The 18,441-nt window shown below is 33.4% G+C and overlaps 1 protein-coding gene across 1 annotated transcript; it reads right to left on the bottom strand.

The window, feature by feature from the left end:
- Window positions 1-12,188: 12,188 nt before the first annotated feature.
- On the bottom strand, window positions 12,189-12,623 carry LOC122301849. The gene has a single exon (XM_043113215.1). The coding sequence runs from the start codon at window positions 12,621-12,623 to the stop codon at window positions 12,189-12,191; it is 435 nt and encodes a 144-aa protein (XP_042969149.1).
- Between the last annotated feature and the right edge of the window lie 5,818 nt (window positions 12,624-18,441).

Below are 18,441 nucleotides of genomic sequence, written 5' to 3'. Positions count from 1 at the left end.
AGTAGGTAAATTAAATCCTTCTTTGTTAATCCGGTAGAAATATTCTTTTTCTTGGACTTGGAGGATTGAACAGACTTCTGGGAAGAGGAAATAGTTGCTTTCTTCTTTGAAGTGGTCGAACTGGTCGGTGCCTGGATTAATGGATATTCAGGCGTTGATCGGTCAATAGCAGGGAAATTTTCAGAGTTTTTCAGATTAAGGGTAGTTTGACCAAACTCTTTAGAAATAGTATTGATCATGTTTGCCATGTGAGGGAATCTGTCCCACCATTTAACAAAGGCAAACCTGTGTAGAATATCACCATTTTTCTCGTAGGACCATTTTAGGATCCATGGAGGTTTGAATCTTTTACTGAAATGAATGCAGTATGGAAATTTAGTCTCATATGCATCCAACTTTGGAGAGATTGCTTGAATAAAGGATTTGTAGGCCCGTTGGAGTTCTTCTGGGAAAATGTCCGGAATGAGTCCAAATTGGTGCCACCATTTATTGAACCATAATGGAATTTTTCCTCTGAAATTCTTATCAAAATTAAAAAACCACGAATGTGACATATCTGATGTCTGGAAAAGCATGAACCTGAACCAGGCATCAATGTAGTCATAATAATTGTAAGCAATTTCTGAATCACGGAGTTTTTTGGAAGTAGAGGGGTGTGTACCCCAATCTTCTTCAGTGATGAATCTGAGAATATAAGCACTATGATAAATCAGTTTGGAATCATCTGTTTTATCATAAATAGGTTTAATGGTTAAGGAATCAGTGTGGATCAGGATACTGGAATAAGATTTTTGGATGGATTCTCCGAGATCCAATGGAAATTGGGGGGAAAATAGCGGGTAGCTATTTTGTAGGGATCTGTGTCTATGGATCGATTGGGTTCAATGTAGAATACGTCCTAAGAATACATTTTTTTGATGTATTGGGTTTTTGAAGTAGGGAGGAATAATTGAGTAGACCTTGCTGTTGCTGAAGCAATAGGTTTGGCATATAAATCATATGGAGCTGAAACAGTTGAAGCAAAAGAAGCAGGTTTTGATATACTACCCAAGGTAGTAAATCGGTTGGCAATTTCCACAGGAGGTGCCGGTTTGGTTGAAACAGGTGGTGGTGGGGCGGGGACAATTTGTTTTCCTTTATCTTATTTTTTGCTCATGGTTGCTGCAAGAATTCACGAGTAAGGAAATCAGGAATAGAATTATCAGAACCTTTAATATACTCAATATCAAAGTCAAAAACACTTAAAATAGCTTTCCATCTGGCGAAAATATGTTTAGATGCAATGTTTTGAACATCTTGTTCTAATACATATTTAGCACTCATGCAATCAATGCGTAATAGGAATTTTTTGTTTAATAAATCACTTTGGAATTTTGATATGCATAATACTATAGCAAGTATTTCCTTCTTAATAGTGCTATAATTATGCTGTGCAGGGTTCTAGATTCCAGAATGGAAACGAACAATTTGCTCAGAAGAGTCTGGTGAAACTTTTTGTTTCAGAATGCCGCCATAACCTATGTCTGAGGCATCTGTTTCCACAATTTTGAAGGAATCAGGAGTAGGAATACCAAGACAGGGAAGAGTTTTGACATATGCCTTGATTTGCTTAATAAGATTGGTATGGATATCTGTCCAAACAGGAGGATTAGTATGCAGACGATCAAACAATGGTTTACACTGTTTTCTCATGTTTTGATAGAATTCAGCAACATAATTGAGGGAACCAAGGAATCTTTGTAATTGATTTTTATCAGTGATGACATCAGGAAATTTGTCAGCAAATTCTATAGCCCGATTGATGGGTCTAATTTTGCTTTCTGAAATATCATAACCAAGGAAACGAATCTTGGTCTGGAACAAATTGATTTTCTTTGCAGAAACAACAAGACCATTTATTCTGATCATATCAAGAAACATTTGCAAATGTTTCCAGTGTTCATCAATGGATTTGGAGAATATGAGAACATCATCAATGTAAACAATGGTAAAATGGGTGAAGGCATTGAAAATGTCATTCATGATATTTTGGAATTCACTAGGGGCATTTTTTAGGCCAAAGGGTATCACGTTCCACTCATAGTGACCAAGGGGAGTAGTGAATGCAGTTTTGTATCTATCTGACTCACAGATCTGGATTTGCCAAAATCCTGACTTAAGGTCGAATTTGGAAAAGACTACTGCATCACTTAATCTCTGTATTAAGTCATTTTTGTTAGGGATGGGATACCTGATTCACTCTAAGACTTTGTTCAAAGGTTTGTAATTAATAACTAGACGAGGAGTATCTCTTTCTATTTCTGCATTTTTTTGGACATAGAAAGCAGCTCAAGACCATGGAGACTTACTAGGTCTAATAATGTTTTTAGCAAGCAATTCTTTGATTTCTTGTTTACAGAATTCTAAAATTTCACTATTCATCTGAGTAGGGCGAGCTTTAGTGGGAATGTTTTTCTCAGAGAAATCCTTAACATAAGGAAGAGAAACAACATGTTTTTTCCTATGCCAAAAAGCATTGGAGAGATCAGAACAAATATCAGAGATTAATCTTTGATTAAAATCAGCAATTTTTGATTGGAGCAAAGGATTAGACAAATGTTCAGAGATCTTTTTGTATTTAATTTCCTGTTGAAAAGAATTCAAATGCTGGGTTTTTGCCAAAAGCAAGGATTTCAAGCTTTTGTCAGTGTCAATTTCGAATTTTGTAGCGAAAGTAAATTTCACTTTCTGTCCAAAAGGATCAGTGGTGATACCATCTTTGTCAGAAATAAAAGGATATAAAGCAGAGATAAAAGGGATTCCGAATATGACTTTATCAGACATATTTCGGACTAAAACAGAAGAGATTTTGAAGCAAACATTATCTTGGCAAACATGAGCATTGCTTAACTCATAATTGATCTTCATCTTAGATCCATTTGCCGCAGATAGCTTTTCAGTAGATTTTTCATAATATCTACTGGGAACTAATCCTTCTTGGATACAATTCATATCCGATTCGGAATCAATCATAGCAATAACAGAGAATTTGAAATCATGAGCAATGATAATGTTAACACGTGAAAACCATTTGGGGGGAATGGAATGGCGAATTAAAGCAATCTGATTTTCTGAAGATTTCTCTTCAGTTTTCTCAGAACTAGAAGGCTGCTCATCATCAGAAGGGATGTTATGATCAAACTGTTTATCAATTTTAACACATAAAAGCTTTTGCTGTAAAGCAGAGTTTGAATATTTGAGTTTATTGACCTCAGTCTTGAGTTCAATAATCTCTTTTTTGATTAGATTTATTTCATTTTGTAAATCTTGGGTGGAAACTTCTTTAGGTTTTTTCTTCTGAAACCTTTCTGAAGTTTCTTGAAAATTGACCCTTTGTTTAGGAGGCTCTGACTCAGGATGAGTCAGTGTCTTCTTGAGCTTAAGAAGGTATTCTTGTTTAAGCTCTGGATCCTGAATTTGTGAAATCATAGTTAATAAAAGATTTTCTTATTCTTCACCTTTGGATAAAACATTAATTGTTTTTCCTGTAGGTTTGCAACAAGAGTCAGTGTAGTTACAACCAAGCTTAATAATGGGAGAATCAGAAGATTTAGTTTCTGAGTGATATTCTGAATCACTAGAACTGAATTCACTCATGTTAGAGGAAGAAGCTTTCATTTCCATGAGTTGGAATAATTCTTCTTGATCAATGACACTAATATTCAACGCATTAAGCTTATTTTTGAATTTGTTAGGTTTCTGGGTACATTTATCAGCAAAATGTCCCTTCTTCCTACAATTAAAGCATTTTCCTTCTGAAGCATTTTGAAAATTCTTCTTTTTAGGAAAGGATTTCTTGGTAGGTGATTTTTTGTAAAAATCATCACGGGATTTTCTCCTGTAACCACCACGAGGTTTGGAAAACTATTTAAACTGCTTGGACTTTCGTCTAGAAGGAGCAATAGGAGGAAGGCCATACTGTTCACAAAATGTTCCCATTTCATACTTGGCTGTCTTACTATTTTTTAACTGTTGACGAAGCATACGTTGATCATTACACATACTAATACCCAGCTTCTTAATTACGCTGAAAATATCACCATAAGTGAAATTATCATACTTAAGAAACCCTGAGGTATCAGTGAGTTCATCCTTGACTTTGAGAGCAAAAAGATGAGGTAAACCATCGATGAATTTTTCCTTCCAGTAAGGCTTCTGACTGTCGTCCCGAAGCATTACTCTGGAGGTAAAAACATCTTGATACCATCTGTAATCAGACATTTGATGGCATCGCAGATTATTTAAATAATCAGAAACACGATTTGTAATATTAGAAGGAGTACCAATAAAGTGCTTAATAATAGTATAGATTAAGGTATTAACACCATCGAAAGGAGTAGAGTTAATAGAGGGATCAAAAACAGGAAGTCCATTGTCATCTTTTTTGACGGCATGTTGGATTGCTTCTCTGGTCTCCGGAAAAAAGGTGTTTATCCCACCAATTACGGATCATTCCAGTAAAACCAGTGGTTAAGATAACAACAATATCAGGTTCTCTAATATTATTATTAATGTAAGCATTTGCAACTAAAGACATTTTACTCATGGTATTTAGTATTTTTTGTTCAGACATACCATCAATATTCCATTCGTAAGTTTTATCAACTGAATAAGAGGATTGAAATTGAAAGATTTTTTCTTTGAATTGTAAATCAGGGGGTGTAGGTTTTGAATACCAGTTTCTTGTAAAACTCATTGGATTGAGGTTGGATTCAAGACCAGCAAGTTTGAAATCATCTTGGTGAAAATTCTTTTCGAGTAAATCAATGTTTCGAACAGTTGAGGAGTCACTTTCAGATGAGTCTGAGTCAGTAGTTTGAACAAAACCATCTTCTTCCTCTTTGTTAGTTAAAGCACTAGTTGAAGGTTTTTCAGGTTTACTAGAGGAAGGTTTTTCAATCTTGATATTTTTTAGCATTTGATTAATTTGATCAAGAGTTTTGGTTTGTTTTGTTATGGGATCAAAGATTGGCCTTTTTTCTAGTAAAATAATCAAAGGTTTGTTAGTAGACTGGGAAACAGGTGTTGAAGATTGGATAGAAATTGGATTTTCTATCTTTTCTTCTATCCTATCCAATTGTTGTCCTATGGTTTGGAGATAAGTATTAGAAAAATTATTCTGTTGGATAATTTTCTTTGTTTCGAACAAAACTGTGTTAATTTCTTGATTATTGGACTCAGTATTGGGTGCTTTAAAAGGTGAAGCGGTTAAATCAACACCTAAATGAGAAATAACAATTGCCTCTGAAGGAGGATGACTGGACTTAACAGTAGTCCTTCCTTCTTCTTTGACAAAATCAGTTTTTAAAACATTCAAACTATTTTTTGAAACATAATAATTTTCAAGGAAATCAAAGAAAAGAATATGTTTTTGTTCAGTGTTCATCTTTTCTTTCCATTTGCGTTTAACACGTGATTTTTCGAGATTAGAAAAAGTCGCATGATAAGTTTTTCTCTTATCACGGTTTTCTTTTGAATTGTAATCTTTGAATAGAGAAATTAAATCTATTTCAAAATAATTTCTGTTAATGACATTAAGTTGACTAGGTAAAGGAGCAATGGAAGCAGCCATATCTGAAGCTGTAGGAGACAAAGTTGAAGTATCTTCATCATCCTTGTTAGCTTCTTCCTTTATGGATTTGCCTTTAGATGTTTCAACATCTTTGGTTGAATAAAAGGCAGAGGTAATTTGAGAGGACGTAGAAAGCCCTTTCATTTTTAAATCAGAATTATTTAAAACAAGTTGAGCAGCTTTTGCAGAATCCTTAAGAAAGATATTGAGATTTTGATCTCTTCTTTCACAGTCTTCCGCTGTAGGATTAAAAGAAGATCTAGATCCAGCAAAAGAGTTTCTTCTGAAACTTGTAGCCGGAGTTGGATCAAAGCTAATTTTGACAGTACCATCTAAATATTGTTGAATATAATCAAGATCAGGTTTGGCAGTTATGATGGGAGCAGGTAGAACTTCTTGGTTTAGGATCCATTCATTAGCAAGAGAAATATCTTTCCAATGAATCATTGTTGGAACCTTTACGTTGGCATCAGGGGTAGAACTTTGGATTAACAAAGTTTTTCCTCCTGTAGATTTCAGAACAGTTTTGGGATTTAAAGTTGATTTTAAAACCCTGTAATAGATTCGGTAAATAACAGCAAGGGATTTACTTCCTTTGATCATATCATAACCAGATGTAGTAATGTTTAAAGTTAAAGCTTTTAGAATATTTGGATCATTCAAAGCAAGGGGTAAATCAGGAAAGCAATCAAAGTAAACAGGTCCATTGAATAAAGAAGATTGAATCATACCAAGAATGCTAGTTTCAAACTGATTATGTTTAGCATCTCTTAAGCATAGAAGAATAGAAGCATTAATTCCTAATCTTGTTAATGGTTTAACAGCGATCTGAACGGATCCAATATGAAGAAACTTATAACCTTTTGACAAGAATTCCTGTATGGATTTCTTAGTGAAAAAATAATATTTTTCTTGAACATTGGAGACTTCACAAGTTTGTTCAACAGTTTTAACTTTGAATTCTGAATTAAAACTAAGATTAGACTTAAACCAACTTGTTTGATAGATAGAACTGGGTTGAATACGTGGAATCGTCCATTGATTCCAGTTAACAAAAGGATCAGTTTCTTCAACTGAGAAATCTTTCTCATTAATGATATCAGGGGGTTCAATCCTGGAACTGGAACTAATAGTTGAATTAGATCTATACATTTTACTTAGTTTGTTTTTAAACAAAACAGTGCCTCACACCTCAGAAGTCTCAGGTACACTCAAAGCTAATCTCGCCCTGGCGTCCAAATGCCCTACGCTCACCTAGCAACGGGTCTTACAGGACAGTAGGTCTCTTGACAAGTCTGGGGATAACTAGACAGAGTAGGAGCTCGCTCTTTTCTTGGTATCAGAGCCATCTTTTCGGCTCCTGGTATTTAATAGTTCGTAATTACTTCTTATCATTTCACTGAGCCTCTCATCTCCCTTACCTTCTTTCTCTTCTTCTTCATCCCCAACCTCTCTAGATATTATTCTGTAATCTTGTTAAAACTTGTTTATTTTAATAAACTTGTTTATATTCAGTATTTATATTTTCCATTTTTTATTTTCTGCAATCATATTCATATTTATTTCCTGCAATCATATTTATATTTCAGTACTGTATACATGCATAGGTCGGCTGAGCCACAACATATTCTTGCTCACGTTTAATTCTTGCCATTTATCTTTGTGCTTATCTTCCTGCTCTTTTCTCAATTCTTCTTCGGCTCTTTACTTCCGCTCTTTACTTCCGCACTAACAAATTTCAGAAACATATATATATATATATATATATATATATATATATATATGTTATTAGTGCAGAAACATATATATATGTTGTTAGTGCAGAAAGTTAGTGTAGAAATATATATATGTTGTCATGTATTTTCTGAAGCACGTAGTATATAGAAAAATTACATGACCTTAAAGTTAGTGCAGAAACGTATATATATGTTGTTAGTGCAGAAAGGTGCATATATATGTTAGTGCAGAAATTTGTTAGTGCAGAAAGTTAATGCAGAAACATATATAGATCAACATGAATATATATGTTTAGATCAAGTACATAAATATGAATATATGTTTAGTGTAGAAATTAAGTACATAAATATATATGTTTAGATCAACATGCTTTGTGAAAAATTAAGTGGCCAATGGCACGTAGTAAGTGCAGGGTTCATCCATTGTAGCATTCTATCGAGCACTTGGTGCTCTTCAAATATATATTGTTTAACGGTGACCCAATTCAAATACAAATTTCAAATAATTTACAAGATCATTTACAAGACCCATCTCACATACAAATTTCATCCATCGCACAAAATCCATTTACAAGACCAATGCCAAATACAAATTTCAACCATCACACAATGATCTCAAGTTCTATTTATCAAAAGTATAAGAAATCAACTATCGCCTGAATGAGAAGCCCATCGTGCTATAATAAAAAATGGTAGTCCCACCGTTCGGATTCTGCAATGGTACCCAATGTCAGAGGTTTTTTAAGAAAATGCTAGCCCCACTGGAAGGATATAAAATACAGAGGTCGGGGATGGGTTTGGGTGCAGTGGGCACTGGTTTGAAAGGAAATGAAATGAGAGTGGAAAAATGGTTTTAGTCGAATTGTTGGGGGGGGCAAATGGGGTAGAGGCTATTTAGGGGGGGAGGGGAAGTCAGGAATGAGAAAAAGAAAAAAAAAAAGTAATAGAAAGGAAAAAGTAAGTAATGGAAAAGAAAAAAAAAAGTAATAGAAAGGGAAAAGTAAATAACGGAAAAATAAGTAATGGAAAAGCAAAAAATGAAGTGGTCTCGTGTTGCGGTAAAAAAAAAAACAAAAAACAAAAAGTCAAGTTTTACAAACGAGTTGACTTGTCCATGTCAAGCGGGATATCTTAGCGGGACTATCAAGCGGGATGAGTAGCATTTTCCATAATCATCAGCCACTTTTGGTCAGTATCTGAAATGAAATTCCAATATTTTAGTCTAAGTGTGACTACTGTATTCTATAGCAGTATGAATATGGCTTTGGCTCCATTAATATTGGTGCCAGGAATATCCGTTTTAGTTCTCAGAATTTCGATTGCATATATAGGAGATGCGTGCCGTGTTTAATCATGAGTAGGCTGCATGTCCTCCCTTTTCTTGCTTCATGCGCATCATCAACTACAGTATAATGATAAGTATTTCCTTCCTTCCTAGGGTTAGCTTGGCTTCGGGCCACAAAACTATTCATTTTTCCTTTTACCAATCAGACGTGGCAGAGAGAGAGAGAAAGAGAGACGCAACATATATCGAGCTGTTGATCTGATCGCCAAAATTCAACAGCTGCAAAGGCCAAAACAATGAAAACAAAACACTTTTTGCTTTGAAAAAATGTGCTCTATGCATTGAACGCAACATCCCATCATTAAATTATTTAAATTATCCGTATTCATGTGTCGAGGTTGTCATATTATTATTTTCACTTCCATTAACGATTCATTAAACATCATCGGTGTCGCTGTCTTTAAATGATGTTTTCATTTTTTATAATTAGTCGCTTCCAGGAAGCTTTTATTATACATTCATGACCTCTTCCAGATATGTAGACCATGGTTTTGATATTTCTGTGAGCTGAGATGTTAGATTCTCTAATGGAATCCTCACCCTGTCTTGTAAGTCACATCACTACCGAGATGTGCTATGTGTCATAATAAATAAAATTATTTAAAAATTAAAATAACGAATAAGATGAATTTAAAAAATAAAAATAAACACATTATCCTATATCTTTTGGAGGATTGATTCGATTTTAGTTATGAGTAGTTATACATATAATTATAATTTTACTTATAATATTTCTTTTATCAGTTTTATTTTGATTCCAAGCTTTCCAGCTATAGAAATTGCAGCAAAAGACTCCCAACGTAATTATGAATAATTATACGAGAATTAATTAATTGATGGTTACCATACTACCAATGTAATCCTTAAATGGACAATGCAAGGGATCTGCTGGCGATCTCGTTCTCCAGTCTCGCTAGTTTTTTTTTTTTATTTAAAAATTATTTTTTAAATATTTTTAAAAAATTACAATATTATTAAATAACACTTCTTTAAATAATAAATAAATAAAAACAAATTAAAGGGAATGGAATTGGGCTACGGGATCCCGCCGGATCTTTTTCCTTTCAAGAAGCAAAATGTTGGTTTGTCTCGAGGATGGGTCCAAGCATTTTCATATGATTTTTTTATCTAAAAATTAAGAAAATATTTTTTTAATTAATTTTGTGTATTTTAAAAAAAAAAATATTTGAAAGTATAAAAAAATAAAAAAAACAAAAAACAAAAAATCAAATAGAGAATTTGTGGGTGAGTATAACACGACTCTTTCTTCAAATGATTTCCGTACGAATATCTGATTATATTGGTAAATAATATTTAGAGGGATAGCCACTGAACATCCCATGTTCTCCTCCTGACTTGTACAAACCATTTTCTTTTTTGTTTTTACTCTCTTTTCAGTATGTGCCAATTTATCATTTTTCGACCTTTCACGGCCGCCATACCCTACGCGTTGTTGTATTGATCAATGATCAGAGCCTGTCACTGTCACCGGCGTCACATGCCTTGTACGTCGCATCACAATAAATTGAAAAACCAAATAAAATAAATTTTTAAAATATAAAATAAGCAATCATTTCCATATCTCTGCAAGTGGCTGACAGTCGGATTCCATTCTACTTAAAAGTATATTGGCTCCATCCATTTTTAAATTTTGACAAATTTATTTAAAATAAACTTATATTAAATTTATTAAAAAAATATTTAAAAAATTTTAAATTACAATAATTATTTTTTTTTAAATTTAAAAATCTACTATTCTATATTCAAATATTTTATTTTAATTTTAATATATAATATTTTAATTTTATTTTATTTTAAATTAATTGAAAATCAATTATTTAAATATTAAATTAAACTATTAATTTCATATAGTTAGTATAATTACAAAATATGAAAAAAAAATAAAAAAATTTTTATTAAAAAAATAATATTATATTATTATTTTAATGAATCTAATGGCTAATCTAATATACAATTATAGATATAAAAGTTTTATATTTATGAAAAATGTGTACTTTTCATTAAATTTTAAAAATAAATTTAAAGAGTCTAATACTAATACTCTTATGCATGAAATTGAAAAAGGTCAAGTCAGTATAAATTTTAAATATATAAATTTTATAGAGATATTTTGTAAAATTGTGAGTTTTATTAAAATAAAATTATATTTTTTTACAATAATATTTAATTTCTTTTAAAAAAATTGCATAAAATTTATGTATTAGAATTTCTATAAATCATTTCTGAAAAAAATCAGACAGAGAGAGTGGGAGTATGTGCTGATATTATTCAAGCTCTAGAAATTGTAACCAATCATAAACTCTACACTTTCTAAGAAGAAAAGAAATGTCCGATTGTTAACCCTTTATGGATAGACTTGGAAGACTTGGGTAAAAAACAAATATAAGTTTATTAGAATTATCACATGTAGCCACTCATACAGCACCTCACGTTCATTAGGAGAAATTGGCTACGACTACCAAATAAGGCATGTTCATTCTGAAAAATTGGTTACAACTACCCAATAATTAGAGGTGTAATCGGTCCGGTTCGGTCCTGTTTTAGACAAAATCTAGGACCGAACCGGTAGGTACCGGTTTTACATTTTTCAAAACCGATTACGCACCGATTACCCTCCTAAACCGGTATTTCGGTTTTACCGGTTCGGTCCGGTTTTTCGGTTTTAATAAAATATATATTTATTATAAAAAAAATCTGTTTATAAAAAAAAAAAAAAAAAAAAAAAACTGCTATGTCAAAAATTTTACTCAAAAAAAAAACTACTATATAAAAAGACTGCTATGCAAAAAAAAAAGTGCTATGTAAAAAATTTATGCTATTAGTATAGCTTTGGTATGGCTTTATATAAATTATATGCTAATATATATAATTTATATTTATTTACTAATGTCTTATGTATTTATCAAAAAAAATATAAAGAGTTTTAAGTGTATTAGGCCATTAAAATTTAGTAATAATATTTGAGTGATTTTCTTTCTTTTTAGATTCTTACTTCTTATGAATCTATGATAAAATGTTATTAATAAATAATATATATTTATAATATTATATATTTAAAGCATATGATCAATTAAATTTCATGTTTGAGATTAAACTTTTATTTTATAAATTAAAATAACACTATCTTATATATAATTATAATTTATATTATTATATATTATATATAAAAAATTATATATAATATAAAATATATAACATATAACATTAAATAAATAAAAAAATATACACATATTAAATAGTACCGGTCCGGTCTAAAAATGGCCGGAACTGAAACCGGACCGGTTCAAAACCGGCACAACCGGTCCGGTCCGGTTTTCCGGTTTACTGGTTAAAATTTACACCCCTACCAATAATGCAGCACCTCACGTTCACGTTAATTTGACTGAAGAACGCCGCCAGTACTACCTCAGCGCATGCTACCCCATTTTCAAGTTGTAAATTTTTTTTTTTTTTTTGAAAAGAATAACTCAGTATTTCATTGATGATAATCTGTGTTACATGATCTGTCAAAATCCAGTCCCTTTGCTACAAAGGCTGGCGTATCTTCTATCCAAACCATTTTTTCTAGCAAACCTAAAGCTGTTTTTGCTAGACAATGTGCCACTGTATTTTTCTCTCTATGTGCAAATTGCAATTGCCAATCTCTATAAATTCTGAAAAAAGACTTTGCATCCTCTATCAATGGTCCTAAAACTGACAAATCTTCTTCTTCCCTTTGGATTGCCAAGATAACATTCCTAGCATCACCTTCAAAAATAGCATTGTGAATGTTTAATTCACTGCATATCTCCAAAGCCTTCCTCAAAGCCACGTATTTTGCCACTGCTGGATCTTCCACATAATTCCTTTGGTCACAGACAACAACTAAAGGTTCTCCCTCCTCGTCCCTTATAATGATCCCCACTCCCATCTTCCTCTCTTTTGCCTTAAAAGAAGCATCCCAATTCACTTTGACAAAACCATTCTCTGGTTTTTTCCATTTCTGTAAACCTTTAGTAGGCACTGAAGTCTGGTTTTCCTTCAACTATAGACTTTGAGCTTTCTTATATTCTACCAAAGCTTCCCTGGCTGTTCTGATCACTGCTGTAGGGCCAGACATCTGTTGTTCAAAAACAAAACTGTTTCTGCGTAACCATAGGTTTCTGAACACCATTGCCACTTCTTCTAACTGATTCTGATCCATGCTCTGCATCATTTTCTCCCATAGCCTCATGAAACCATCTTCTGTTCTACTCCATTTGTGGACTCCGCCATCAAACTCTGCCCAAATGTCATTTGCCGCTGGACATGTCCAGAGGACATGCTCAACAGTTTCTACTTCTGCTTTACAAACTGGACAGAAATTCTCTTTTACCACTTTTCTTCTAAAAAGGTTCTCCTTGGTAGGTAGTAGGTTGTTTCCAGCCTTCCATAAGAACATTTTTGTCACATTAGGCACTGTGAGATCCCAGATTTTCCTCCACCTTTCATCCATATCATTCCCTGATGAGCACTCCCCCTTACTCCTTTTCAACCTCTCCAACTGTAGGTAGTAGGCACTCTTAACCGAAAAGACACCCTTCTTGGAAGGGCCCCATATCAACTTGTCTTGTGCTGACCCTCTTCTAAGAGGGATACTCAGAATCTGTTGAGCTTCCTCCTGGTTGAAGATTGTTCGAATTTTAGCTTCATTCCATTCCCCCTTATCCTTGTCAACTAACTCTTCAACTTTTGCATCCTCCTGTAAAACAGTCATAGGTGATTGAATTGCAAAAGATGAAGGGGAAGACAACCATTTTTCACCCCATATTTTTATCTTACTGCCATTACCCACCCTCCACCTTATGCCTTCTTTTACCAGGTCCCTAGCCTCCCATAAACTCCTCCTTATCAGGGAAGGCTTAAAACTCAAGTTGGCATCCAGATAATTTGATTGCTTGAAGTACTTCTCTTTAAAGATCACACCAGCTAAAGAATCAGGAGCTTTTATCAGTCTCCACCCTTGTTTAGCTAATAGGGCTAGGTTAAAAGATTCCAAGTCCCTAAAGCCTAAATCTCCATTCCATTTCTGCACTCCCATCTTCTCCCATGTCCTCTAGTGTATACATTTTCCTTCTTATTTCTTCCCCCACCAAAATCTCGAGTAAAGCATATTGATCTCCTGACAAAGCTTCTTTGGTAACTTGAACACTGACATGGTATAGGTTGGTATGGCCTGTAGAACTGCCTTTATCATTATTTCTTTCCCAGCTTGGGAAAGAAAGATGTTTTTCCAACTTGTTATCTTCTGCCATACTCTCTCCTTTAAGACTCTAAAAGTATTGAAGCTTGATCTTCCAATTATTGCAGGGAGTCCCAGATACTTCTCATAAGTGCCACAAACCACTGAATTCCCAGCTTCCATTATCCTCTTTCTATCCCCTTCCTTTGTGTTGCTACTGAAAAATACTGAGGTCTTCTCCTTATTAAGAAGCTGACCCGATGCCTTTTCATACTTCTTCAATACCTCTTGTAGCCTATTCCATTCTTCTAGCTTTGCTCTCCCAAAGAGGATGCAATCATCTGCAAACAGCAGATGGTTGATGCTTGTACCTCCTCGAGTCACTTGTACTCCCTTTGTAAACCTCTGATTTTCATATGAGTTTAAAAGAGAGCTCAACCCTTCAGCACAAAGGATGAAAAGGTAGGGTGACAAAGGATCACCCTGCCTCAAACCCCTTTTAGGCCAGAATATTGTACCAGGAAAGCCATTGATTAGAACAAAAAAAGAAATAGTCTTTACATAGCTCATGACCAGCTTAACCCATTTTTCATGAAAACCCAGTTTTTTCATAATGGACTCCAAAAACAACCACTCAACTCGATCATAAGCTTTTGACATATCTAGTTTTATGGCCATGCTTCCTACTCTCCCCTTCTGCCTAGATTTCATGGAATCCAACAATTCATATGCTACCATTACATTGTCCATGATTAATGTGACGCCCCCAAATTCCGTTTGGGATCGGACGGACATTTGAAGCGTCGAGCCATGCAACACAAGGTTACATGCCCCCGTTCATGACATATAAGATGCAATAATCCTAACATGCATCTAACATTATGCAATATTCGCAGCGGATAATTTTTTTTCTTTAGCAATACTATGCACCAAACTGAAAATATCCCAATACTTAAAACATACTTCATATATAAAGATCCATTGAATAACTAAGATCACAGCACTATTCCAAAATAGTTATGATCCAAAAGTACTGGAGATGTAACTCCATCGTACAAGTAGTAATTTAACTACTATATTAACATTAACGACGCACCGTCGTTTAGTCGACTGTGTCTAGTTGGTCAGCTCCTGATCCTCCTTCAGGTCCTGTAACAAGCTCTACCATTCGGGAGGAATGGTAGTTGGGACTACCACAGTGAGATTTGATTACAAATCTCAGCAAGTTAACAAAAAACTTCCATACAGACTAATGATGCATGTATGACAGTAAAAGCATAAATGCATAATCAAATTCATAAGTAATTAAAGCATAACTTAGCGTACAACATAGCATAATTGACATAGCTTAAATTGAATCATGAACTGAACTTGACTTGACATGAACTTGATCTGAAACTTGACTTAGCATGAACTTGCTCTGAAACTTGAATTAACATGAAAAATACATACTCCACAGTTGTTGTGGCCCCATGTATTCTATGTGTAAATACATACTCCACAGTTGTTGTGGCCCTATGTATTCTACACAAACTTGACTTAACATTAAAAATACATACTCCACAGTTGTTGTGGCCCCATGTATTTTACGCATCACAATTGTAGTTAAATACATACTCCACAGTTGTTGTGGCCCCATGTATTCTACACAAACTTGACTTAACATTTAAAAATACATACTCCACAGTTGTTGTGGCCCCATGTATTCTACACAAACTTGACTTAACATGAAAAATACATACTCCACAGTTGTTGTGGCCCCATGTATTTTACGCATCACAATTATAGTTAAATACATACTCCACAGTTGTTGTGGCCCCATGTATTCTACACATCATAATGTACTCAAGATGAAATGTGACTGGAATACGAAAAGACTGAAGTCCTGACGTAACATAACGTGACTTGAACATAACTTAGAATACATGACCAACTTGAGATAGAAACATTTCGTAACATGGCATAACATATAATAGACAACATATTTAACATGACATATTTGCAATAGTGAATATTACATGACTTGACTTACATGTAATAGATGACATACTTAGCATGACGTACTTGTAATGTACAGTAATACATAACAGAATATATTATGTAACAGATAAAAATTGATGACAGAATAAATTCTGTATAATAGACAATTACATGATAACTTGGCATGGCATGACATATATGATAACATACATACATACACTGTAATTCTTTTACTTAGCACACATACACAGTAGACTGCTAGTAAGTTAAAAGCTAACTTACCTCGATCTTCGCGTTTCTTATAAAACTTCAAGTGCGATCACGAGGAACTGTAATTAGTGATTCTAAAAGTTAGAACTAAATCACTAATAATTTGAAATATGGAAAATACTAACTTAAAGAGTAAAATTTTCATTTTACTCTCTACATGTGGGAAAATGACCGTTTTACCCATAACTTAAGGATTTTGCATACTAACTCCAAAAGTTTCCAAAATTTACATTCCTCATATAAATTTTGTCCTAAACTTAAATATCAACTCAGAAAAATTTAAAACAAAACACAACTATGAAGAACACATTATGGTTGAAACATCCATAGGCCATTTCCCTTTATTTTTTTGTTGCAATTCCTTCCAACTTCAAAACTCATGCTTAAACCAAAATTTTGCAACAAATATCTTCCAATCCTAAGTTCAAAACCATACTTAAAACATCCATTTAGAAAAAGCTAATAATCAACACCAAACTTTTTTTGTAAAAAAATTCAAGCACTTGAATCACAAGTTTTGACCTTAAATCAAAACATCTTCAAGAATTTCAAAAATCAAATCTTACTTCTAACATATTCATAATATCATCCTAACATCAACCATGCTTTAAATTATCAAACTAAAGTCACCAAAATCACAAAATAACATTTGGAGTTTTTGGTTTTACACTTAGTCCAAAAACATAAACTTTTTCCTCAACTAGTTTTGATAAATCTCTTGATCTATGACTTATAAATATATGATCTTCAAACCAAACCATCACATGGTTTAAAAAGATGTCCTAAAACATATATAAGTTTCTAATTCAAGATCACATGGTTAGAAATTAATCAAAACATAAATTTAGCCAAGAATATCCACACTTTGGCTTATCTGAATATCTCTTTGCATAAAATTTCATATCTTTGAAACTAACATCAAATATCTTCAAAATAATAATATAACATGTATATAAGATGTTTAGGATCCTCCAATAAAATTATCAAAGTCATTAGAATAGGTTTAGACCACCAAAGAGTTAAACTTTCTCAAAACAGAAACTGTTTTTCCTCTTCCAGTTTCTAAGTTTCTAAATCTAAGAAAATCTTTCATCAAAACCTTTAATCATGCAAAACTCCTCAACCAATAGTCATATATACATGTTAAAAATACTCCATAAAAATTTCGGACCAATATCTATCCATTAGCTTGGTCAAAAACTCCAAACTATAACATACTCTCCAGATTCACGCCTAGAATGACCTTTCTATGGTTAAAAATACTTTTGACCGACCAAATGACCATGGAATGATACGAAAAATACATCTACGGAAACTAGACTCAAAGAGGAACAAGTTATATGAAGGAGACTTTATGATAAAACACTTACAAAAGCTTCAAAATGGGTGTGCAAAAGAACTCCTAAAAGCTGTCCGAGAGAGAGTGTTTGGTATTCTTTCAATGGAAAGCATAAATGAAGATAATTTCGTGGGGAGGGATGGCTGGAGATATTTGTGGATAAGATATGGAAGAGATGAGGCTGGAGTGAGAGTTAAGTGTAGGACTCTCTTACCCGAAGTGAGAGTTAAGTGTAGGACTCTCTTACCGGAGTGAGAGTGGAGTGTAGGACTCTCTTACCTAATAATATCTACAAAAATCAACTCAAGATATTTTTACCCAATAATATTCATGAAAATTACCTCAATATATTTCTTTTTATCCAATAATATCTACAGTTTTAAACAGACGTTTTGACCGAAAATATGAAAAAATGTTATTGCGTCATAAGACTTTAAATAACCCTCCGAGTCTAATGGCACAAACCATAATACATTTTGTCATTTCTAACTATCTCTAATAATCAAAAACACACTTCTGATACCATAGTAAATAATAACACTAACTATATAGTTAGACAAAAACCTATATGATTAATGGATTCGTGAAAACTTATGGGGTTTTCACGAGGTTCTTAAAGTTAATAGAAATTTCACAATTGAATTTCTAGCGGGCTGTTACAATTAACCTCCCAGGCAAAAAGGCACTTTGGGTTGGGGAAATAATCTTTGACAGAATCTGTTTAAGCCTATTTGAGATAGTTTTGGAAACTATTTTGTACATGACATTACAAAGGCTTATTGGTCTAAAGTCACTAGCTTTCTTTAGTTCTTTACACTTAGGGATCAAAGCTATATGGGTATGATTAAGACTGGGATCCATGGGCTTACCATTTAGAAAAAGAAGAGCATTGAGGCATACCTCTTCAGCAACTACCCCCCAGTGGTTTTGATAGAAACA

The sequence above is a fragment of the Carya illinoinensis genome, chromosome 2, assembly GCF_018687715.1.
Source record: "Carya illinoinensis cultivar Pawnee chromosome 2, C.illinoinensisPawnee_v1, whole genome shotgun sequence".
Classification (NCBI taxonomy): Eukaryota; Viridiplantae; Streptophyta; class Magnoliopsida; order Fagales; family Juglandaceae; genus Carya; species Carya illinoinensis.
The sequence above is the reverse complement of the archived record's forward strand: the minus strand, read 5'-3'. Positions and strand labels throughout refer to the sequence as shown.

What these genes read in the sequence shown, in the direction of transcription:
- LOC122301849 (XM_043113215.1), bottom strand. Translation starts at nt 12,623, where the DNA reads ATGGGAGTGGGGATCATTATAAGGGACGAGGAGGGAGAACCTTTAGTT.